The 25,233-nt window shown below is 50.8% G+C and overlaps 1 protein-coding gene across 4 annotated transcripts; it reads right to left on the minus strand.

The window, feature by feature from the left end:
- Positions 1-540: 540 nt before the first annotated feature.
- Positions 541-19,834, minus strand: ADAMTSL5 (ADAMTS like 5). 4 transcript variants are annotated; one of them, XM_053372609.1, is made up of 12 exons: positions 19,665-19,834; positions 15,978-16,038; positions 12,194-12,330; positions 10,645-10,705; positions 9,425-9,533; positions 7,837-7,964; positions 7,154-7,277; positions 4,043-4,126; positions 3,320-3,483; positions 2,977-3,220; positions 1,852-1,923; positions 541-1,564 (listed from the first exon to the last, which is right to left on the minus strand). In XM_053372609.1, the coding sequence occupies exons 1-12, from the start codon at positions 19,832-19,834 to the stop codon at positions 1,248-1,250; spliced, it is 1,671 nt and encodes a 556-aa protein (XP_053228584.1). In that variant the 3' UTR covers positions 541-1,247. The 4 variants fall into 4 exon arrangements, with proteins under 4 accessions (XP_053228584.1, XP_053228586.1, XP_053228585.1 ...); XM_053372611.1 differs by having other exon boundaries at positions 12,194-12,333; positions 19,665-19,707; XM_053372610.1 differs by having other exon boundaries at positions 12,194-12,363; positions 19,665-19,707.
- Between the last annotated feature and the right edge of the window lie 5,399 nt (positions 19,835-25,233).

The following is a 25,233-nucleotide window of genomic DNA, read 5'->3' on the forward strand; positions in this document are numbered from 1 at the left end:
CCTGCAAAATACTAACCCCACCATAATTGCTGCACCACAATTGTCCAGGAGAGGGAGCCATAGGCTGCCTGTAGCCTGGATAAATGGAGGATGAGGCAGGATGGTTTGGGGAGTGTGGGGTGAGCTGCCTTCCCCTGAGGCCATGGACACATTAGCACCTTAAAAAGCACCAAGGTCCTTTCCACACACACCCTCTTCTCCCCACTGCTGCATTGTAAGTCGCCCCTTGCTGTCCATATCTGCAATCACTGCCCATCACTCCTGCTCACAAGTTGGCGTCTGTGCATGTGTAAAGGCTGTGTCAAATGTTTCCTTTGCTGAAGCTAGTTTGAGGGTGGCTTGGGAAGAGCCAGAGTGTTGGATTGGGACCTGTGAGACCTGAGTTCAAATCCTCCCACCTCGCCCATAGGAAGCTCCCTAGGTGGCCTTGGAGGCCAGGCGCTGCCTCTCAACCCATATCCCAGAGTGGTTTTGCCATGTGCACCAAGTTACGCTCCCAGGAGATATAAACACAATCAATGAATGAATCAATGCAGCATGTCAGACCGTAGAATACCTTTACTGGTTTCGAGGAGCAGAAATGAAGACTGAGCTTACGAGGCCAGAGGGACTCTGTATATGCCCCAGAGTCCTCTTGCAGGCAGCGTCCTCTGAGATCTTGGGCAGAGTCAGCCATGGTGGCGCTGTGGCTTAATGTGTCCGGGAGATGGGTGGAAGTGCAAGTCAGGCCACCAATGCCCAGGCGATCTTGGCCTCCTGATTTTGGCAAGGGGAAGGAGAGCATAGCCATTGGGGGCAACCCACTGCGCCAGGAGCTGCATCTCTCGTGAATTCTCTTTCAGAGCAGATGAGCGGCTGCCACTGCTTCCTAACGCAGGGAGTTGCACAGCTTAACACAACCCCCTCTGTGAGAAGAAGAAGACCTTTCTTTTGTCCCCCCTGAATCTTCCAATGTTTTCCACGCAGAGTCGAAACCTGAGCATGGAAGGGAAGGGGATCCTAGGAGCAACTGTTAGGGAGACACAGAATCCCACCCCCCTGGGACTGAATGAAGGCAAAAGCGCTCCAGCCCAGATCTCCCTGGCCAATTGCGTCGTGAGAGAGGAAAAGTCTCCCTTCCCTTGAATTCGCCCCGCGAAAGATCCGTGTGGCGCACCCAGAGGTCCGCAGAGGGTCCGGACTCCCGGCCGTTTTCACGGCACTCCGGTGGTAGGACGGTGGACGCGGCAGACACGGGGACCCCCACCTTAGGGCGGGGTCCCACCCCGGGAGCAGTGCTTGGGGACGTCCCTGAGCTGCAGGTCCTCGCGGGGCGTCCAGGGCCGGGCGTAGCCGCCCTGGGGCAGCAGCAGGCGGTTGAGGGTGTGCTCGTAGTTGACGTGGCGCCGGGCCATCAGGATGTACTCGCGCTGCTCGGCCAGCAGCGGGCAGTCACAGGCGTTGGGCACCCAGACGAACTCGCGGCGCACCACGGGGAAGCGGTTGCGGTAGGTGTGCAACACCTGCACGTCGTAGCGCGTCTCCTGCCCCACCCTGCGCTTGGAGAGGATTCGGGCGCGGAAGACTGCGCAGGCAGGAGAGAAAGGAGGTCAGGAGGGGGGCTCTCCTGCAACGGCCCCCCAGGGGAAGAGCCCCTCGAGGGAGGGCTCTCCTCATCCAGCTCCCCTCTCCACCCGTAACAACATCTCAAGAACTCAGGAGCTTCGGGGATAACAGGAAAGGGGGTGGCGGTTCCTTGGCATGGGACCCTCTACGCTCCTCCCCACCTTGGCCCTGGAGGGAGGAGGGAGACTGCGGCGGTTTGGACTAGATGACCCTTGAGGTTCCCTTCCATGCGGAGGGGCCACGTACCAAAGTCGCTGTTGCAGTAGTGGTGGATGCGCTGGGATTTTCCCCTGGGAGAGTCGCACGCCCCGCACAGTCCTGCAGGATGAGAAGAAAGCATTTTGTGGGGGGAAAGGCGGGGGGGCACTGACCGCCTTCTATTTTATGAGTAGTCCTTCCTGCACTTCAGCCCTGCCCTCTTTCCTCCTAGAAGTGTGGGGCGGCGTCTGGGGCTCTGGCAAAAGCCCTGCGAAGTAGGTCCGGCCGAGAGGTGGTGGCTGGTGGGATTTGGAGCGTTGCATGTGGGCTGGAAACCCAGTTCCAGGCGAGAGGCATGCACACAATCAAGCCCCCCCACCCCGCCCCCAAAGAATCCTGGGAACTGTAGTTTGCACAGCGCTACAGTTCCCAGTACCTGGGGTTCTAGTCAGGGGCTTCTCCTACTCCTCAGGCTTTTCTTTTGCTGGGTTGGAGGAATCAAAGGCTGCCAGAAACCAGCCTGGGCTTTGTGGGTTCTGTGGCAAAATGTTGCACTAATGAACTCACAAGCTGGGGAGCTGCCTGCGCATGCCGAGAGCCAGGAATCCCACCTCAAATTATGGGGTGGGAGCAGCCCAAGGCTCCCAGGGGGCCTGGAGGGTGCAAGCTGCTGAAAGCAGCAGAATCTGTGGAGAAATTTATTCATTTCATGGCACTTCTATCCGCCTCTTCCTCCAAGCAGCTCCTGTGGCCCTGACCCCCCTTCTCATTTAAATCCCACACCAGCCCTGTGAGGTAGGCAAGACAGAGAGAGGCAGGGACTGGCCCCCAAGGTCACCCAGGGCGCTTGGGTAGCTCAGTCATTCCTCCATCGCTGGGGGTTGGGCTAGATGACCCTTGGGGTCTCTTCCAACTCTACAGTTCTATGATTCTATGAAAACAGGACATTGGAGCTGGAGGAGGGGGAAAGCAAGGGGGCGGCAGACATGGGATCAGGGTCTGCATGGGTGGGTACCTTGGAACACATGCTACCAAATCCCTCAAATCTCCTAGATTTCCAACAAGAAAATGTTTCTTTCTAAGAGCAGTCCACTCCTGCACCCTGAAACTATTGTGGGGGTGAAGGAAGGAGAGATGGACAGAGAATGGGGGGGGAGATGGATTTGAGGATACCTGAGCTCCCTGGGGGCACTTTGGCTGGCAAGGGTGTTCCCTCCTGCTGAGGCGTCTTCCTGGCGATGTCGTTTTGAGAGGGCGGAGCTGGCAGGATGGCTGGGTGCTCCCTTGGTGAGCCATCCCCGACTTCCCTGGTCTGGGGCTGGCGAAGGGGGCTGGCGTCACTCTGGATGGGGTGGAAGTGCTCTTTTGGGAGCCAGAACTGGAACTCAATGCCCACGTTGGGCTCCTGGAAAAGGACCTGAGGCAAGAAACAGGCATTGGGTGCATGGGCGAGACCCAGTTAATATCCTTTGCACCCAGGTGGAAAACCCCCAAACAATTCCCTGGCCCATCTCACCATGACCAGCAAGTCCTCCTGGGTGGGTCCGGCTGCCTCAAGGCTCTCGTGGGCGTCCGCTGTGCGAGTGTAGCAGACTTGGGTGCCTGCTGCCTCGTACGTCCCTGGCCAGTCAATGGCCCAGTCACCGTTGATGATGTAGCGTTGGTTTGCAGTCATCAGAGCTGGGGAGGGGAAGGAAGGACGTTTGGGGGAAGCTTTTGGGGGAGTTTTTGGCTGGCCCCCTCCTCCCTAGCCAACCACCCCAGAACCCCCAAGGGAGCCTCTGGGTGCCTCCAGTTTCAGAGGAGGCGTGGGGAGCTACCACAGGCAGGGCCTGCTTGGGGGTGGCCCCTCAGGGCAATGCCACTGTCCTTGGAGCTCAAGTAGCTGTTCGGCAGCCGAACTCTCTTGGAAGGTGGTGGGCTCTCCTTCCTTGGAGGCTTTTAAAGAGAAGTTGGGTGTCCATCTGTTAGGGATGCTTCTGCTGCAATTCCTGCATCACAGGGGGTTGGGCTAGATGACCCTTAGGGGCTCCTTGCAATGCTTCTAGGATTCATGAGAGGTTTTTAAATGGAAGATGGGTGGCCACCTGCCAGGGTTCCTGAATGTGTGTCCATTTTGTAAAAGTGCAGTTTCAAAATAGGCAGTTGGTAGGATGCAATTCTTGGGCCCCCACCACCACAAGGGGTCAGCAACAGGCATGGGGGTGGGAATAGGAATCTGCCCAGCAGCCCCTCCTACCGAGGTAATTGCGGCTGCTGTCTGTCACCTTGATGTGTCTGGCGCCTGCCGGGATCAGAGTGACATTCTGGTAGCCAAAGTAACCTGTGAAGCAATCAGAGGAGAGCGGGTCAAGTGCAGGGGGGGGGGGAGAGACCACTGGGGAGGGAGGGGGAGGGGGCTGCCCAGGGGGAGGCAGCCAGGGGGTGAAGGGGAACTGCATGTTTTTTTGGGGGGGAGGCTCAGAGTGTGACGTGCAGCGCTGGACAGAGGGCTTCCTCAGACATACTACTTGAAATGTCAGGAGTTGGATGGACACCTGTCAGAGATGCTCTAGCTGAGATTGCTGCCCTGCAGGGGGTTGGGCTGGATGACCCCCAGGGACCCTTCCAATTCTGCTATTCTGTGATCTCATGCTTTTCAGTGAATTCCTGTTGGATCAAAATCTATGTAGGAAGAGAATTCCCTGGCTGCCAAGATCCAAGTTTGGGGCAAGTTCTCTTTGGTGAGGGGACCCAAGCATAGATTTAAAATCACAAACTACGCAGCAAAGTAAAGCATGGAAATGTGGACTGTGATTCTTCCAAATTATGCCCTTCTCAGTGAGTTCCCAAGTTCCCTTTGGTGAGTTAAAAGTTGATTTACTTACTAACTCTCCAAAGGTCAGATTCATGAAAGTAGCACAGGCAGTAAAAAGTGGTGAAAGTTCCTAAATTGTTACATGGAAAGAAATAAAAGGGAATTTAGAAATTTGGGAAAGAATGAATTTATTGTTAAGGGGGAGAATTTCAGTGGTTAAAATGAATGTATTGCCAAGAATGTTGTTTCTATTTCAATCAATGCCAGTGATAAGCAGTGCTGGATGCTTCAAAGAATGGCAAAAATATATTTCTAGATACATCTGGCAAGGGAAGAAAGCAAGAATAAAATATAAATTGTTATCTGATATGAGAGAGAGAGAGGAGGTTTCACCCTGCCAGATTTGAGATTGTACTATGAGGCATCTTGCATCTGCTGGACCTGGGAATGGATGATATTGAAAAATGGAGAAGTGTTAGATCTAGAAGGACATGATAATAGATTTGGATGGCGTGCATACAGTATTTATGGTATGATAAAGTGAAAGGACATAAAGGCCTTCAGAATCATATAATAAGAAAATCAAATTTAAAAGTATGGGGAGCTTCAGTCCTGGCACAATTAGTATGCAGGTAGGTTGAAAAATCTGTCCTAGTGACTTTCAAGATGGCCACCAACCTGTGAGGCAGGGCAAGGCAGCTGCTCTCACCATTTTATAGTTTTGAGAGCATGTTAGTATAAGTAACCGTAGTTAGGACTTCCGCTTCACCACAGGTCGACTTCGTAAGTGCGTCCCGCATTCTCCGTGAGACGCACACTCACCAGTGGGGTGAAACGGGGGCTGTAGGGCTTCACGCCCCCCCCGAGGGTTCAGGAGGGTTGCTTGAACCTGTAAGGATCAGCTGCGGCATCGAAGGGGGTTCCTAAACCCAGACCGGGAGGAAGGAGACCTCGGATCCTAACAACAGCGATCCTTCCCCCAGGTGAGAAAGCCCAATTCCGGAATGACCAGGCGGGGGAATCTCCACAGAATAACGACAAGCTCAAATACCTGGTTATTGAGACCTTGGAGAAACCAAAGTTAATCCGAAGAATCGAGGTCTTAAACTAAAGAAATAACACTCCATAAAGCTAACCAGAGAACTATTATTTTACGGAACAGTTGAGCTAATTTAAGACAAGCTGAAGAGGAGGTGAATCCCGAAGTAGTTTGGGGGCTGTACCAGAACGAAAACAGGGTAGGAACAATCTAACATTCTATTTGTGGTCAGCATGTGCATAGACTCAAAGATTTTTATGGCAATAATCAAGAGAGAGTGGAGAACAGTATATGCCCCAGAACTTAGAATATTACCAAGCCTTCTCTCTATATTCCCTTAAAATGATGTATTGGTGGTACTTAACCCCAGTAAAATTAGCAAAAATGTATAGAACAAGTACTGTACCAATATATGCTGGAAATGTAAAGAAAAAGAGGTTACCTTTTATCATATGCGGTGGAATTGTAATCAAGAAATTCTGGGAAATGATATATAATGAAATGAAAAAAATGTTTAAAATAACCTTTCCTAAAAAAACAGAAGCTTTTCTGCTAGGAATTATAGGTACCGAGATCCCAAAAGATCAGAGGAAACTGTTTGTGTATGCTACAATGGCCACTTGGTTTTTGGTTTTTGCTAGCCCAGAGATGGAAGGAAGAGACAACCCCAACCAAAGAAGAATGGCAAATCAAGTTGATGGATTATGCTGGAATGGCAAAATTAACTGGGAAGCTCAGGAACCAAGAAGGCAAGAAATTTTAAAAAGAATGGGAAATGTTTATAATGTATATACAAAATCATTGCAAACAGGTTAAAACATTAGCAGGATTCTAAATACACTTATAATGTAATAGAAAGTACAGATAACTTAGGAAGATGAAAAATTGGAAAAGTATTGCTATGCAGTTGAAAGTAGAATTAAGATGGATGGATGGAATGGGGGAAGTCAGGAGATTCAAAGTAATCTCGATGTGTGGAATTTGTATGATCTTTTGATGTAAGTTTATTCTTTTTCTTTCTTTTTTTCTTATTCCGTTTCTCTATTTTGGAAATAGATATATAATAAGTTCCTACACTGTTGGCAGGGAAACTCAGGAGTGGCTTGTGAGAGCTGGAGCAACCAGCTGAAACCTCTTTGCACTTGAGCTTCTCAGCAGGATGGCGACCCGAGCTCCTCCCAAGGGGAGTGGAAGTGGTCCTAGCTAAGTGTGGCAGGACAGTGGACTCTGGTATTACCCCCTTCGTGTGTTGATTAGACTTAAGCCTGTTGGTTATAGGAGGCTTGTTACCTCACCATTTTGTCTGCACTTTCCTAGCTGCAAAAAAGGACACCTCTTTTCTTTGTTGTTGCTCTGGGGCAACCACTTCCATTCTGCTGACTTCAATCCCTGACAAAGTGGCATGTGCGTTTGCCCAAAGCGGAGAAGGTGCTGGCGAGGGGAGGAGGAGGAAGAGCATGAAAAGCCAAAAGCCAAAGCATTCACCCACGGAGAACGTCAGGGCATTGAATCACCAGAGCTGTGAAAGGCTGCCCGGAAGACATGGTGCACCAGGACGCATGACTCGTTCCTGCCTCCGCAGACCCCGCAGGCATCCGCCTGAGCCTCTGAGCCCAGCAGCCCATCGCAGCCGGCTCTCTGGAAGGGAGACCAAGAGGGGGGAGCATCAGGCACCAGATTGGGGGTGGGGGATTTGATAAATCTGTGCGTCTCCAGCAGAAGTCTAGCACAGAGTGGCTGGGGAAATTCAGCCAGATGGGCGTAGTATAAATAATAAATAAATAAAAATTATTATTATTATTATTATTATTATTATTACTACTACTACTACTACTATTCAGGAAGCAATCAGAGCACAAAATGACCCTGGACGCTGGATACCCCGAAGGGATCCCCCCCAGCTAGCATCCCTGTGCACCCCTTATGTGCCCACCTGACTGTCCTGTTACTGGTACCACATAAGACCCATTTTCCACATTAGGGTGGCAGCACCTACACTTTGGAACTCCCTGACTATTGATATTAGGCAGGTGCCTTCCCTGGACTCTTTTGGGATCCTGCTGAGAAACATTCCTGTTTAGACAAGTCTACCTGCATGTTTGGAAAGTTGAAGTGAGTTTTAATCTGCTTTCAGTCTATTCTTGTTTTAGCTTTTGGGGTTTGCCTCAGGCCCTGACCCAAATCTGACGGGACTTACCAAACAACGGCCGCTGATGCAGAGGTCCCGGGAGTGTGGGCTGCAGCGGGTCCCATCCAGGACCCTCCCAAAGTTGTAGTAGAAATTGTGCCCTACAGCCAGGCAATTCAGGTCGCAGAGGTTGGGGGCTGGCAAAAAGGGAAGAGGAGGAAGGGGGTCAGCCGGGACACAGAGATCCAGCTCCAAGGGTCTTCTGGCGGTTCCCTCACTGTGAGAAGTGAAGTTGCAGAGAACCAGGCAGAGGGCCTTCTTGGTGGTGGCGCCCACCCTGTGGAACGCCCTCCCATCTGATGTCAAGGAGATACCATATTTTTCGCTCTATAGGACGCACTTTTCCCCCTCCAAAATTGAAGGGGAAAAGTGTGTGCGTCCTATAGAGCGAATGCAGGCTTTCGCTGAAGCCTTGCAGTAGTGGTGGATGCGCTTTACATGACTTCAGGAAGCTATCCTGACTTCCTTCAGGAAGCTATTACATGACTTCAGGAAGCTATCCACAAGCCTGAGGAGCCCGGCAGGAACTCCCTCTGGGCTTCGCAGGCTTGCGGATAGCTGCCTGCAGCCTGAAGCCTGGGGAGCACGGTGCTGCGCACCCCTGGCTTCGGGCAGCTCTCCGCAGGCCTGCGGAGCCCAGAGGGAGTTCCCACCGGGCTCTGCAGGCTTGCGGACAGCTGCCTGCAGCCCGAAGCTGTTCTAGCTTTGGGATGGCTGTGGAAAGCCTCCGCAGGGCGGCAGGGTGAAAGCACCCCGCCGCCCTGCGGAGGCCTGAAAGGCTGTCCCCGAAGCTGCGCTCCAAAGGCTTCAGGGATCTTTGAGGTTGGCGGTGGGGGAAAGCAGGGCTTCCCCCCGCCAGCCCCACAAGCTTGGGGGCAGCGACAAGGCTGTGCGCAGCCTTTGCACTGTTCCCTGACCTGCTCTTGAACGCACCTTGTTTTTGAGAGGGAGAACAAGAATTTTTTTTCTCCCGTTCTCCCCCTCCTATGGTCCGGTGCATCCTATAGAGCGAAAAATACGGTAACCTATTACATGACTTTCCAAAGACATCTGAAGGCAGACCTGTATCGGAAAGTTTTTATGTGCTGTGTTTTACTGTGGTTTTATAATTTGTTGGGAGCCACCCACTAATAATAGTAATAGTTGTTGTTGTTGTTAATGAGTACTATCAGGGGAAAACACCCACTTGCCCCCAATTCACACTCACCAGAGCAATAAAATGAACCGGAATGCAGGCTAATTTGCACTTCTATGAATTTTTCAATGCCATTTCTCGACAACCCTCCCCAAACCCAAAATGCATATTTTGTAGGAGGGGAAATGTGAATTAAAATGAATATATTCATGAAAATACCATGTAAAAATACATTGTATAATAGGGGGAATTGCTTGATTGGGTATATATATATCTTACAAGAAATTTGCACTAAAATCCTGCCAAATTTTTGTGAGAATAGATAGATGTGTAAGTGTTGTGAGATTATGAAATGGAAATGGGAAGATATGTTCCCCTACTCCTTAAAGGACAGCACAAGAGGGGGAAACCCCAAAACCTCCCCTTGGGCTTTGGACTGAGATCTCCCCAGGCTGAGCTCACCTCCATAGAAGGGGACCCATTGGTAAGGTGTCTGGCTGCCCAGGACAGGCTTGCCGTCGTAGAGGGAGCACTGGACAGCCCGGAAGGGGGCGGATCCAGGAAGGCACTCCTGCAAGAGAGGAGGAATGCCACAGTGTGAAAGGACAATGAGATGCAAGGAAATGGAGATCCAGCCTGAACTCTCTGGCCACTGCCAGAATTGGGGCCCTGACGTCACCCATGGGGGCGGGGCTTGCACAAGAGGGCTGGAAAGATCTGGCTTTCAATAATAACTTTCACTTCACCACCCACCGTAGATCCACCTCTGCCTTTCAGCCAAATGCTGGTGACAACTGCTAGATGATGCTGGACTTCCTTCCCAGCCCATTGGTGGTTGCTAGGCAATGCCAGCCCTTGACCCCCACTCCCCAAAGCATCCCTTGACAGTGGTCCAAAGCGGGGACCCTCAATGCTCTCTGCATTTTTAGGACCCCTGCTCCTTATTTTTGCAGTTGTAGATTGCTTTCAGCTCTTTTTTTACCATTTTGCATTCATTATTTTCATTATGTATTCTATGTTTTGTATACAGTGGTACCTTGGTTCTCGAACCTAATCCGTTCTGGGCGTCCGTTCGACTCCTGAAACTGTTTAAAACCAAGGCACAGCTTCTGGTTGGCTGCAGGAGCTTCCTGCACTCAAATGGAAGCCCGTCGGATGTTTGGCTTTCAAAAAACATTTGCAGACTTTACTTCCGGGTTTGCAGCGTTCGGGAACCTATTTGTTTGACAACTAAATTGTTTGAGAACCAAAGTACCACTGTATTTTAATGTTATGTTGTGAACCACCCTGAGATTTACAGGTTTAGGGTGTCATGAAAATAAATAATAAATAGTATTGTAAATAAATTGTAACCAGCCCTGGGACTTTAGGGTGAAGGGCAGGTAATTAATAAGCATTCATCGTCCGTAATAACAATGAAGACTAGGGAGCAGGAGTGCAAGGCAAGCTGCAGGTGATATTTATTGCTGTGCTGGGAGTCCACCTCCTTCCCTCCACAAAGCTCAAGCGTAATTCTCCCCACCTCTGCATATCATCCCATGTCAGTCCAAGGGACACAGAGGCTGCAGACTCTTCCAAATGGCTCGACCCTTTAACCTGGACCTGATACAAATGCAACCTCGAACACAAACCCCGCAATAAGTGTGTGCAGCACTTTATTCTTTGACAAGGCAAGTACTCACATCCAGTTCACACACCCGGTACTGCCTGAGAGGCCCCTTGCACATCTCCTCCTCAGGGAACCTGTACGTGAAGAGGAAACACCTCCTTGAGAGACTCATCCTATGCAGAAGGAAGCCCCTTTGGGTGCAGCGGGGCTTACTCCCAGGTAAGCAGCAAGAGGATTGCTGGGCATGCATTCTCAAGGTGCTGGGGCTATATACTGGTGAAATGTTATATTGGCAAAGCATGGCTAAGGCAGTTTCCTGATGAATTCAGCCTTTTGGCTCAAAAGGTAGCCTTATACAGTCATACTTCATGTTACATTTGCTTCATGTTACGTTCTTTCAGGTTATGTCCCGCAGCGACCCAGAAGTACCGGAAAGGGTTACTTCTGGGTTTCACTGCTCGCGCATGCGCAGAAGCACTAAATTGCGCTGCACACCTGCACAGATACGGCGCTTCAGGTTGCGCTCTTTTCAAGTTGCGAATGGGCCTCCGGAAAGGATCCCGTTCGCAACCAGAGGTACCACTGTACATGCTACCGAAAGGCATCTATGAGCCAAGCAAAGAAAAAAAACACCCTCCAATTTTCCAGGGACAGTCCCAGAATTACAGAAGCCATACTGATTTGATCCCGAAATATCCCAATTTTCTTTTCTCCTCCCTGTCTCGGAGAACAATTAAAAGTGGTGTGTGAAGGTTCAAAAACTGAGTCCTGTTTATCCTGAAAATAAAATCCCTGCACCAAATGAAGGAAACGATGACGCTGGCATGCAAAGCCCTTCCTACAATTTTGAAGGAAAAGATCACCAATCCACTTTAAAGTCTTTCATTGCGATGCTTCCGCAGCTAGCCAATTCTTAGGAAATGTGGGGAGTGTTTATTCCTTTATTGTCAATGGAGCCTGGCACTGACTACTCAGAAGTAAGTCCCACTGTAGTCATTGGAGCTTAGTCCCAGGTAACTGGATCAAGACAGTTCAGCCTTACTCTGAGCTCTGAGTTAATAATTAACTGTTGTTGTTTTCTGCTAGGTAACACATGAGTGTTTAACCTTAGATCACACGAGAGGTATTGAATTGCCAGTTTGCCATCTTGGAAGGGTGATGCCTGTTTCTCCAGCTCTGTGAGGATGTAAATGAAGCTCTCCAGGAAAACAGCTCCAGGAGAATTGGATGCTGTCAAGATAGGCAGACCTCTGCTTCTAGGTCTGTTGGGATCATTTCATATTTTGTAAAATGCTGAGTCTGTTTCAGTCCACAGGTTCGTTTTGAAGAAAGTTCTGCAAGTAAGTGTCAATTAAACTTATAGGCCTTGTTTTCATTCCAAAAAGGAGTCTATTTTTATGTGTCCAGTTGCTTCAAATGGAGCAATATTAATATCGGCAATATTTCCAATGTGGGAGAGCCTCCAGGTTGGCCGCCAGGGGAGACCGAAAGCAACTGCTGTGATTCGAACCCGGGTCTCCCCCACCTGAAGCCCAGCAGGCCAACCCCAACCCCTATGCTAGCACCCCCAGGCAGTCACATCCCATGGCCCCCTCCCCGACAAACAGGGCAGGCCAGCTCACCTGATGCATCGCCGTGTCCGAAAGGAGGCTCCATCCCCGCAGGTACTGGAGCAGGCACTCCAGCTGCCCCAGTGCGTCCATGCCCCGTAGCCCAGCTGACGTCTCTGGCGGGGCTGGGGGCCCATGTGGTCTGTCCCCTACTTAAAGGAAGATGTCAAAGTCACCAGGCTCTGGCAGGTGCGGGGGCAAGAGAGCAGCTTTGGGTATTACCTTCCCAATTCCCCTAGTCATGAGACACAACATTTTTGGGAAGCAGCTACGCCTCGTAGGGCCACCATGGAGAAGGTCCTGTCTTGAAGGTCGTCCTTGGAAGTTTTTAAGTAGAGGTTAAGATGCTGTAAGTCCTCAAGCATCCATGGCCATCCAATCTCTGCTTAAAAACCTCCAAGGAAGGAGAGTCCACCACCTTCCGTTCCACATCTGAACAGCTCTTACTGCCAAAAATTTCTTCCTGACGTTTTGGTGGAATCTCTTTTTTTGTAACTTAAAGCCATGGGTTCAGGTCCTACCCTCTAAGCAGAAGAAACCAAGCTTGCTCCATTCTCCATGTGGCAACCCTTGGAGGCAAAACATCCCCAATTCTCTCAACCGTTCCTCATCAGGATTGGTTTCCAGACCCCTGATCATCTTGGCCTCCCTCCTCTGCTCATCTTCCAGCTTGTCAAGGTCCTTCTTAAATTGTGGCGCCCAGAATTGGACACAGGATTCCAGGTGTGGTCTGACCAAGGCAGAATAGAGCGGCACTATGACTTCCCTTGATCTGGACACTAGACTTCTGCTGATGCATCATTAGTTCTTTTTTCGCTGCTGCATCACATCCTGTGCAACCAGTTTTGTATTGTTTTTATTAAGGATTTTCTTGAGTTACAATAGTACAAACATCATCTCTATTTTCAGATAATAAAGATCATAACCAAGGTCTTTTAGATGTATGGCTTAGTCATTTGGGAATATCCTGAGCAATAAACCAGAGAAATTGGGGTGGAGGTTAATTGGGGTGGGACCCCCACCTGCCTCCATGCATCACCCCCTCCTTTTTTTGTGAAGTCTTCCTCACTGCCCAGTGAAGGGGGGGGGGCTCTTTCAGCCTTCACAAAACACTCCAGCCATTGTCTTGGTAATTGTCTGTTTCTCATCCTTTCCACTCCTCTGAAGGAAAGTCTGGAGCCTCCTTCCAAAGTCTGCTTTATCTCTTCCCAGACATTTGGAAAGGGCTTTCAGCACACCATGAAGAAACCTTCCCCACAGTGTGAAGGAGCCAAGCTCTGCCTGAGCATGCAATGCACACACAACACACAGAGGAAAGCTGCTTCCCAAAAGCTCAGGCTGAGGGGAGATAAGATCAGCCTTTGCTAAATAGCCCAGATGCAGGAGGGTTTTTTTGGTGGGGGGAGATCCTCCTCTCCATCCTCCATCCAGCAGTGGAGCCTGGGAAGGCCCCACTCTGTTTACAAAAGGAAGGTCAAGGGAATTAAATGTTTATCGTGGCACTAAGCAAGGGGCAGGACCACAAGGTGGAGGCGTCCCCAGTTGTGGCAGGGTGACCGCAGTGACCACAAGGGAGGAATGACTGAGGATGGAGAAGGGGGTGCATGGGGACAAAAGGAGAGGGTGGGTGGGTGGGAGCAGCTGGCCAAGAGCATTGGGGCTGCATCGGAGCAGGTGGGCAGCTAGCTCATATCTTGCACAAAAATCTGCTTTTTTAATTTTTAAAAAAACACCTCTCGGAAATCCCCCAAAGCTCACAGGGATCCTGAGCCTGCCTGCCTTGCTTCAGAAAACAAAGAAGCCCTTTGCACAGACAGATGCAGGCCCCCCTTCTCCAGCAGAGCATCCACATGGTATGCAGAAGGCTCCAGGCAGGATGGGGAGAGACGCACCCCCCGCCAGGTCTCAAAAACCTGGAGAGTTGCTGCTGGTCAGTGCAGACAATACTGAACTAGGTGAGCCAAAGTTCTGGCTCGTGATTGAAGGGGCCATTAGAATATTGTTCTCTATATGATCCCCTTTGTGTGAATCTGTGCTTCAGGGACCTATTAGCAGATATGTGTGGTCCACCATGATAACGCTGCTTCGTAAGAAACTAGCAACCGAGATAGACTGCCTCTGGCGCTGGAGGTTCCTTAAGGGCCTAAGCAGAGTCAAGCCAAAGGGGGTGCGTTTGGCCCACTCCTGAGAAGGGAGCCCAGAAAACCAGAGGGAGATCTTTGCTCTCCTAATGGGTTTCATGAAATTGATGGTTAAACATCCAGGGAGAGGGTGGAATAAACAGGTTGGCGGTCAGCAGGCTGGAAGCTGGGGGGGGGTGAGCATTACTTCCATCACCAAAGCAAGCAAAGGCAGGCCTGGGATGGGATGCTTCAGCTGAGATTTCTGCATTGCAGGGAGTTGGACTAGATTAAGGTTACCAGATTTTTTTCAGTGAATCCAGGGACACTTTTCAACTTCAGCTGATTTTGTATGGGGACTGATCTGTAAATCCGGGGACTGTCCCTGGGAAACGGGGACGTCTGGTAACCTTAGACTAGATGACTCTCAGGGGTCCCTTCCAACTCTACGATTCTAGGATTCTAAGATTCTTTCTTGTCTTGGATGGAAACTTTCCTTGCAGCCATTGCCCCGCTCTCTCTTGCTCCTAGCTCCACCCATCAATAGCCTCTGGCCGCCAGAAGATGTGGCCCCTGCTCCCCTTTGCGTGCTCTCCTCCGTTGGCGTCAAAGATCCCAAGGGAAATTGTAATCTGGCATCATCCTGCCCCCGCCAAGGGTCCTGGGAAAGGGGCCGGGATGATCGCCTTGCCTCTGGAGATTTTCAGCCTAATTGCATTAAAACTACAGTATTTACAAATTGGACGGTCTCTGCACCCAGGTCTCAAGGCTTCCTGTTGACGTCAGAGGCAGCACTCTCCCCTCCCAGAACCCCCCAGAACCCCAACTCTGTTCACTAGGCCTCACTTCCCCACAGCCACCGGTCCCAGCCACCTCCCAATCTGCTGCCCCAAGCAGGATCCTGAACCTGGGGAAGCAAGGGGGGAGCAGCAGCAGGACCCCTCAAGGAAGTGCAAGGCTGACCATGCAAATGTCACCTCCTCTGCCCAGACGCTGTCTTTTGGAACCGGGAGACTGAACTTCCACCTGCAAATCTTGCTCTCTGCCAAGCTTGGCTGGAGGCCAACCAGTTTAGCCATTGCTTGGGCTGGATGCTGTGAGAATCAGACCCACACAGGCCCATCTGGTCCAGCCTCCTCCCCTCACAGTGGCCTAATACCCCTGAGAACCTAGGAATCCAGATAGACTGCCTCTGGACCTGGAGGTTCTGTGTGGATGTAAGAAGAGCCTGTCTTCTGGATCAGGCCAAAGGGGACCCATCTAGCGCAGCCCCCTGCTCTCCAAGGGAGATCCCAGCACAGAAGCAGCTCTCCTGTCCTGCGGTTTCCAGCTGCCTCCAAATGTGGAGGAAGAGCAGAGCCTCCCTAGCTAGGAGCCCTCGACAACCCTCTCCTCCTCCTCCTCCATGAATTTGCCCAGGCCTCTTAAAGCCATTGCTGCCTCCTGGGGGAGGGAGTTCCTCATGTGAATTTTGTGCTGCGTCAGGAAGTTCTACCAAGCCAGATTTGGACTCTCATCTTCCCTCCCTCCCCACCACCTTAAAGCTTTGCTTCACACCCCGCCTGCTGAAGAGTTATGGAGAGCGACAATCAGCCTTCACAGCACAACCTGGATCTGCCAGCATGTGGGGGTCGGGGGGCCCTCTGGGGCTCCCAGTCACCTGCTCTCCAACTTACCTGAACGGTGCACAGGAAGGTCAGCCAGATGAGGAAGACGGTGGTCAGGGGAGAGGTGCTCCTGCAAGAAAGAGAAGGAAATGCTCTAACGAGGGCCTATTGCCAGCTTCATTAATGGCTGATCCTGAAATGTAGGATCCCCTCCAAACTGGTGCCAATGTTTTGTGGTAGTTTTGTGCCGTGAACCCCTCATTTTGTGCCACCGCCCCAGCTGAGTAATTGACACTCAAAGCAGAGGGGGGGGTAGGAATACCCCAAAACCCAACATTGTCTGATTGAAGCTTCTATGGTCCAGAAATCAGGGGAAGGAGAGAGACAGACAGACAGACAGACAGACAGACAGACAGACAGACAGACGGATGGACAGGTCAAGTTGGTGGCCATTGCTACCACTTGTGGCAGGGAGTTCCACAATTTAACGAAAAAGTCCTTCCTTTTCTCTGTCCCAAATCTTCCAACCCTCAGCTCTGCTGGATGTCCATGAAAACTGCCACTCTCCCCATCCAAGCATCATCTATAACTTCCTACCCGGTCACATCTGCCTCATTTTTTATTGAAACTCAAAAGTCTCAAACACTTCAGCCTTTCTTCATTGGCTTAACTGCAGCCTCAGTTTGCAGAGGGTCCCCCCACGGCCAGGGGACCTCTGGGCATGTGCAGAGGGCCTTTCCCCTTATGGTTTCCCCCCCAAATCAGTTCCCTGGGCAAGGAGAGGAGAACTCCAAGCTGTCTGTTCTGGACACCACCTGACGCTGCCAGATTTATTTATTCTGACATTTCGATCCTGTGGGTGGGTGAGAGGCAGCAGCGATAAGGGGCTCACGTGCCCTGGAAAAAGAGTAGGGGGGGAGAGAGGGAGGGGTCCCTTCTGAGGGTGTCAGTTGCATCCAGGGCCTACAGAAAATTATGCAGAAGAGAGGAAATGGGAGAGAGAGAGAGAGAGAGAGAGAGAGAGAGAGAGAGATTTCCTCCCTCTTTCTAAACACTACACCGCCAGGGCAGCCAACAAATGTGGAAGATGGAAGATTCGGGGCAGAGAAAAGGAAGGATTTCTCGGTTGAAGTGTGGAACTCCCTCCCACAGGAGGCAGCAGTGACCACTGGCCTGGACGGCTTTAAAAGAGGGAGGAAAGGGCTATGGATTTCTACTCGCCAGGATGGCTCTGCTCTGCCTCAACAGAGGGAGGCAGCAATGCTTCTGAATCTCAGTTGCTGGAACCCCCAGGAGGGGGGATGGTTGCTCTTGCACTCAGCTCCTGCTTGTGGGTGTCCCAGAAGAGGTCTCTAGTTGGCCACTGTGAGACAGGAAGCTGGGCTAGACGGGGGTGGGGGTGGCTTTGGCCTGATCCAGCAGCCAGGGCCTTTGTATGCCCTCATGGAACCTCCAGGCTCTGAGGCAGTCTACCTGGATTCCTAGTTTCTTAGGGGTATTTGGAGCCCGTGAGAGGAGGATGCTGGGCTGGGTGGGCCCCCTTGGGCCTGATCCAGCAGCCAGCTCCCCTTGTGTTCTTAATCAAAGTGGAAAAAAGAAAAGCCAGACTCTCCGGAGACAAGGGAGAATCAAGGGCACAGGCGGGCAGAACGCCAGGGGTTCCCCCGCCCGCCCTCATGAGCCATATGTGGGAGTAGAATCATAGAATCGCAGAATCATAGAGTTGGTAGGGAGCCCCAGCAGTCATCTAGTCCAACCCCCTGCCATGCAGGAATCTCAGCTAAAGCATCCATGACAGATGGCCTCTGCTTAAAATCTCCAAGAAAGGAGAGTCCCCAACCTCCCAAGGAGAACTGTTCCACTGTCAGACAGCTCTTAGTGACATGAAAGTTTTTCCTGATGTTGAGATGGAATCTCCTTTCTTGCAACTTGAAACCATTGATTCGAAAAATAATTATTGACATTGATTCAGGACTGGAAACCTCTTATGGACTTTTTGCATGAAAGAGAAAATGAACCTGCAATATTGTGACTTAAAGATTGAAAAAATACTGATTATAGGAGATAGGAAGCTTGGATGTTAAGGAGTGAATACTGCACAGTGGTACCTCAGGTTAAGAACTTAATTCGTTCTGGAGGTCCATTATTAACCTGAAACTGTTCTTAACCTGAGGTACCACTTTAGCTAGTGGGGCTCCCGCTGCCGCTGCGCCGCCAGAGCACGATTTCTGTTCTTCTTTCCAGGCCTTCAGGGCAGGAGCAATTCTTGGGTTGGGATAGATGATCCTTGGATCCCTTCCAACACTACATTTATTTGATTCTACAGGGCAGGGACAGGCGCTCCCTTTCTGAGCACCTGGAGATGCCAGACGGCACTTAAGGCTGCCTGATGCTTGCATGCCTCAAAAACGCCGGAGGGAGCAAACAGGGGCGGGGAAACATAAACAAGATTTAAGGGGCATCACATGAAGTTCTGGAGCAGCAGGAGCGAAGCCAGACTCGCTTCCCATTCTCCTGCCTAAGCCTGGGGGGAGCAGCAGCTCTGCTGGAGCCAGCAAAGCTCAGCTTTAGCCCTCTGAGCATTCACAGAGTGGCTTTTCCTCAGCCTATTCTCCAGTGTCTGATAGGCCTACATGGCCCTAACAGCCACCCAGCCACCAGGCCTCCTTCTCTCTTAAATTGAGAAAGTGCAGCTCACAGGAACTCCCTGGGCATGGAATCATAGAAGCATAGATTTGGAAAAGACCCCAAGGGTCATCTAGTCCAACCCCCTGCAATGCAGGAATCTCAGCTAAAGCCTCCATCACAGAGGGAGGGTCATTCAACCTCTGCTTTAAAAGCTCCAAGGATGAAGAGTCCACTACCTCCCAAGGAAGACCATTCCACTCTTTAATAGCTCTTACTTTCAGAAAGTTCTTCCTGTTGTTTAGTCAGAATCTCCTTTCTTGTCACTTGAAGCCATGGGTTCGAGTCCTACCCTCCAGAGCAGGAGGAAACAACCTTGTTCCTTCTTCCAGTGGCAGCCCTTGAGATATTTGAAGATGGCTCTCCTATCTCCTCTCAGTCTCCTCTTTCCAAGACTAAACCCAACTCCTTCAACCATTCCTCATCACACTTGGTTTCCAGACCCTTGATCACTTTGGCACCCTCCTCTGCACGCCTTCCAGCTTGTCAATACCCTCAGGGTCCCATCCAACTCTATGATTATGTTAAGGGCTGCAAATCCAGCCCAGAAGTCCAGAATCCTAACAGGGGTGAGGGTGGGGGAGTGAGGTGGAGGGTGTCCAGTTGTCTTTCTCTGCCTTGTAAGCAGCTTAGGAACAGGGCAAAATGCAAGTGAATAACGTCAATGAGAAGTCAGAGAACAGGGCAGCCTGCAAAACACTGAGCTGGCTGAAGCTCTGTATTGTCTACACTGGCCGGCAGCCAGCAGCGGCTCTCCAAGGTTTCAGGCTCAGGGGTCTCTCCTAACTGGAGAGGCCAGCGGGGATTAAACTAGGGACCCACAGGAGAGGTTGAAGTCAGGCACCCAAGGGAGATCCCTAAAACGTCGCCCCCCAAAAGTCTGGGGAGATGGCCTCGATGTGCCTTTTCCACCCCACAACTCCGGGAACGGCAGCCTGTCTGCGACCCCCCTCCCCAAAGCACAGACAGACCCATTACCCCCCCTTCCCCACAGCACCTGAGCCGAGCCATTCCGGCCCGAGCCTCAGTTTCCCCCATCTCCAGCGCGCCCCGCCGCTTAGCCCCACTCACCCGGCGCCGTCGGCAGCGGCGCGCTCCCGGCCCGCGGGCCTCCCCATCCCGCCCGGGGCCGCGGCTCCTCTTCTCCGCGCCCGCGTGGCGGCGCCGCCGCGTCCCGGGACCTTTGCGGAAAGGGGGCGCCCGGCGGCTGGAGCGAGCGGGTCCCCCGCGCCGAGACGCATCCTTCCTGCTGCTGCTGCTGCTGCTGCTGCTCCGTCGGCTGCCGGGGAGCGGGGCCCGGCGGGGCTTGGACGGCGTCCCGGGGAGGGAAGGAGGGAGCGAGGAGGAGAGAGGGAAGGAAGGAGGGGGACCTCGGGTTCCTGAACATGTCAAATTCCCCCTCCAGCAAGGGGGGTATTTTTACGCAGGCAAGAAGGGGGCGGGGGGGCGCGGAATTGAGGGCTCTGAACCCTGTTAACGGGGCGGGACCCATTTCAAGAGCGTGGCTAAAAATACCCCCCCACGCGCGACACCCCTCTAATATTGCCCCTTTTCATTGGAGGCGCAAACTTTTATTAGGGTCGCAAAGGCTGAATTTCTAGGGGGTGAGAGAGAGGATTAATGTTAACCCCCTCGGTCTCCGGCCTCATTTTCCAGGCCGCCTGCCAAACCCACGGCGGGGAGGGCCAGGCTATAAATAAATGCGCACTCTTGGGATGGGGGGCAGGCAGGACGGTGGGAAGTCGGGGGTCCGTCCACGACACACTCACTAAAACTGGGGTGTCCCCCCATGGCAGCGTGGCATAGTGGTTAGAGTGTCGAACTAGGAGCTGGGAGAGACCAGGGTTCAAATCCCCATTCGGTCATGAAGCTCACTTGGTGTGACCTGGGGGCCAGTCCCTGCCTAACCTACTTCGAAGGGTTGTTGTGGAGGTTAAATAAGGAGTCGGGGGAACCATGTGAGCTACCTTGAGCTCCTTGGAGAAAAAGGGGAGATCTAATTGTAACAAAAGTAAGTCAAATAATATATTTTTTTGCTTTATGCATGGCATATCTAATCAATATTATAATAGCAATCAAAGGAACCACTAAAGTTAGAAGATAATGAGAATATAATGACTTGAGTAAAAAATGGGTTTTGTATCATTCTGCCCCACCTACGGGGCACTTAGATACATTGGATGGGGCACTTTGTTACAAAGCATAAATTGTATTTGCAAAAATTTAATGGAAAAAACCATATTTTTTATTGTGGGATATAATAATCAGCCTTACAATTTGTTCCTTAAAATCTAAATTACGTATCAAAACTAACAGTGTTTCACACATATCATAGACTTTATAGCAGTTTTTCTTAACAAAACATCAAAACTTATATTAATCTTTCCTCAAACACCTATGCATTAAAAAAAATACAATTTTGGAAAAACTTTAAAAAGTATAAGAACTCACATTAGGTAGTCAAAAAATAGTAATTTAAACAAAATGCTTATAAAAAATAAGATAATTACTTAACGTCTGGTGTTCGAGATGTGCGCTTTGAGAAATTTGGTTTTGGCAACTGCAAAACAACATCCTTGAAATCAACGCATGCCTTATCTTCTACAGTGGGGAAGACAAACATACAAAATCCTGTTACAGGTAGGTAGCCATGTTGGTCTGCCGTAGTCAAAACAAAATAAAAAAATTCCTTCCAGTAGCACCTTAAAAAGGTAAAGGGACCCCTGACCATTAGTCCAGTCGTGGCCGACTCTGGGGTTGCAGTGCTCATCTCGCTTTACTGGCCAAGGGAGCCGGCGTACAGCTTCCGGGTCATGTGGCCAGCAGGACTAAGCCGCTTCTGGTGAACCAGAGCAGCACACGGAAACGCCGTTTACCTTCCCACCGGAGCAGTATCTATTTATCTACTTGCACTTGGACGTGCTTTTGAACTGCTAGGTGGGCAGGAGCAGGGACCGAGCAACGGGAGCTCACCCCGTCATGGGGATTTGAACAGCCGACTTTCTGATCGGCAAGTCCTAGGCTCTGTGGTTTAACCCACAGCGCCACCCATGCCGCACCACAAAGTGTGCATGCACACGAAAGCTCATATCAATAACAAACTTAGCTGGTCTCTAAGGTGCTACTGGAAGGAATTTTTTTTTAATTTTCTTTCGAATACAAGATCCTGATTTTTTCCTGAGATATGACACTTAATTATTGGTCATATTATATTTAGAAACAACAGTTTTTTTTTCTTTTCAGATTTAATGAGTAGGAAATCTCCAGCATTTATATTTTCAGGATTGGGAACATCAAAATTTACACTAGCAGGGCACTTTTATACATATCAATGTGCCCTGTGTCTTAGTGTATCAAAGTACCCCAACGGACATTTTCAAAAAACTAAAAATTATTAATAAAACCACTGAACTTATTTAAAAATCATGTGTAATCCTGATTACTGAATAACTTACCTTTGGTATTTTTAAATCTTAACTAAACGACGTAAAAGAACGTTGGAGCACTTTTACATTTCATGTAACTTTTTAGCTGGCTGCGCTAAAAACACACCTACTATTGTCAAACGCCAACAGTTAACTGGTGGGCGGTGTGGTCACAACTGTTGTACTCACACATGTATAGACACGTTTTAGTGATGTAACGACACAAATAACATTTCTCGAAATTGAAATATTGTTGGTGTATCAATGTGCCCCGCCTCCGCCCTGTTTATTAATTAATTGCCAGCCCTTCTCCCTAAAGTCCCAGGACGGGTTGCAACCATCAGAGCACCATGTTTGTAAAAACGTTTATTAAAGTTTATTATTAATTATAGTTAGGTGCTACCTTTATCTTCTTCCAAGGCTCTCAAGGTGTCTCTGGCTCTCCTCCCCCCACATCTCATCCTCACGACCCTGTGAGGTCGGCTAGGCTAGGAGATGAGGACTGACTCCAAGGTCGCCCAAGGAGCTTCAGGGCTAAGTGGCAACTCGAGCCCTGCTCTCTCTCAGGTCCGGCTCCCCTCCAGTCCACTGACTACGAGGCGACACCGGCAACTGACAATCACAGAGAGAAGGCGGGGCCTAGCAATACGCCTCTCAGGTGCACGCCAACCCCCCTCACCTCCCAGGCCAACTTCTGGCGGAGGTTTGGGCGCAGATCCACTCCATAGGACGTCTCTCCCCCCGCTCCCAAAGAATCCTGGGACCCGTAGTTTGCTAAGGACACTGGGAACTTTAGTTCTGCAAGGGGGGAACTACAGCTCCCGGGGTTCTTTGGGGGGAAGTCATGCGCACTGGAGGTTTTTCCCAGGAAGGGGAACTCAGTTTCAAAGTTTCCCGAAGCTTCTGGGCAAAAGGCCGCTGCGTGAGAGTTCGAGTTGGTCTCTGTTGGGCCGTTGTTGACTTTCCGTCTTTTCCTTTCCTTTCCTCTCGGGAAGGGTGAGACACCCGTCCATCGGAGGGTCTTTGTGGAGAGAAGGGAGACCAGTGGGAAATCTGGACACCTGCCTCCCCTTGGCAGTCAGAAATCCAACAGGTCGAGCCACCTCGGTAAGCTGCGGAGGGCGCACCGACCACCTGGATTTCTTGCTGCTCTTAAGGTGAAAGGCAGCACCCCCCCCCCCCGACTGCGGACCAGAAAGACCCAGAAGTGGAAGAGGCATTTGGGAAGAAGGGGCTGATCCCGGAGGGCAGCGGACGCCATTAGTCTTCACTCCGCCCAGCCGTGAAGGTCCAGAGGACCACAAGGGCCTGCCGGATCGTTGTTCCCCATCGTCTGGTACTCACACAGGTAGACTGCCCCCGGCATGGAGGTTCTGCTGCCACAGCGGACCTCCGCGTGGCGAGCCCTGCCACTGGATCAGGGGCAAAGCGGGAACCCCCAAGCAAGAGCCGGGCGCAAGGGCAGCTCCCCCCCCCCCCGCATCTCTGCCCGGGGCGCTAGAAGCCCTCGAGAGCCCTCTCCCCTTCCGTGAGTCCGTCTAATCCTCTTGGAAAGGCACCCAAGTGCGGAGGGCGGCAGCGTCTCCAAATTTGGTTCCCACCGAGAACCGAAAAGTGCGTCACTCTGTAGCTCATTGACTTTGTTTTGGAAAAGGCTCCCGCTGAGACAGCTTCCAATTTTTTATTTTATTTTTGCCCCAGGCTCAGGACAGAGAAAGAGCGAGAGCGAGAGCGCGCACTTCTGTTTTCCAGAGAAGTCTTGGACGCTGTCCTTTGGCACATGCAGCAGTAGAGGGGGGAGAGGTGGACAGCAGGCACCCCGCCGTTTGCAGATGGACACTCTCTGTCTCTCTCTTTCGGGGTGGGGCGCTCTGGGGGGCACAGAACAAAGAACATTTAAGGGCACGTAGGCGCCACGGCCACCTCTCGGCTGTCTGTCGCCGAGCAGGCAAGAAATGCAGCCTTAAAAGCCCTTGCAGGACATGTGCGGGGGTTTTTAAAAAGTAAAAATAAAAATCAATCAAGGACCAGGCAGACAGAGGTGGAATTGCAACCGCACCCCTGTCCTTTGGCGCTGCTTTGTGCCACCTGGGCACAGGCAGGCTCTGCCCTGTTCCTAGAATCATAGGATTGTCGTGTTGGAAGGGATCCCAAGGGTCATCTAGCCCAACCTGCCCCCCTCCTGTGCAATGCAGGAGTCACAGCTAAAGAATAATCAAATTGCAGAGTTGGGTTACTGGCTTTCCTCAGACAGTTTGGCAAATGGGTTTATGAGGTTCTTATTTTTATTATGCATTTTGTGTTTTTTATGTATTGTGATTTTATGATGTGAACCACCCTGAGTTCTATGGGTATCTGGCAGTATACAAATTTTAACAATAACAATGATAATGATAATAATAATAATACAAAAAGAGGGACCCCCCTCAGAACTGGCATGCCGTCAGCTCCTGAAGATACACAAACACACCTGTGTAGAAGCCAGCAGTCACCTGAGCTGAACTTCTTCTGGTTTTATTGTTTTAACTGGGTGTTCTTTTTTTTAAAAAAGTTCTTACTGTCAGAGAGTTCTTCTTGGTATTGAGTTGGAACCTCCTTCCTCATAGCTTGAAGCCATTGGATTGGGTCCTGCCCTCTGGAGCAGGAGGGAACAAGCTTGCTGCCCCTTCCCTGCATCAGCCCTTAAGATATTGGAAGATGGCTATCGGATCTCCTCTCAGTCTCCTCTTTTCCAAGCTAAACATATCCAGCTCCTTCAACCGTTCCTCATAAGGCTTGGTTTTCTCTGCACCGAGTTGCCCTTCTCTGCACATGTTGCAGCTTGTTAACATCCATCTTAAATTGCGGTGCCCAGAATTGGACACAGTATTCCAGGTGTGGTCTGACCAAGGCAGAATAGAGTGGGAGTATGACTTCCCTTGATCTGGACACTAGACTTCTGTTGAATAGCATTAGCTTTTTTTGCTCCTGCATCACACTGTTCACTCATGTTGAGATTGTGGTCCACCAAGACCCCTTGATCCTTTTCACATGTACTACTAGTAAGCCAGGTGTCCCCCATCCTATGTTTGTGCATCTGGTTCTTCCTGCCTAAGTGCAGAATCTGACATTTGTCCCTATTGAAACACGTTTTGTTAGCTTCGGCCCAGTTCTCCAATCTGTTATGGTCATTTTGAATCCTGATTTTGTCTTCAGCAGCATTAGCTCCCCTTCCC

This window comes from Podarcis raffonei, chromosome 18 (genome assembly GCF_027172205.1).
Source record: "Podarcis raffonei isolate rPodRaf1 chromosome 18, rPodRaf1.pri, whole genome shotgun sequence".
NCBI lineage: Eukaryota > Metazoa > Chordata > Lepidosauria > Squamata > Lacertidae > Podarcis > Podarcis raffonei.

What these genes read in the sequence shown, in the direction of transcription:
- ADAMTSL5 (XM_053372609.1), bottom strand. Translation starts at nt 19,834, where the DNA reads ATGCGTCTCGGCGCGGGGGACCCGCTCGCTCCAGCCGCCGGGCGCCCC. An exon ending in CAGCAGCCGCAATTACCTCG is followed by an intron (nt 3,484 to 4,042) that starts GTAGGAGGGGCT and finishes TCCCCTCCCCAG; the next exon opens with CTCTGATGACTGCAAACCAA. An exon ending in AGGAGGACTTGCTGGTCATG is followed by an intron (nt 3,221 to 3,319) that starts GTGAGATGGGCC and finishes TTCTTGCCTCAG; the next exon opens with GTCCTTTTCCAGGAGCCCAA.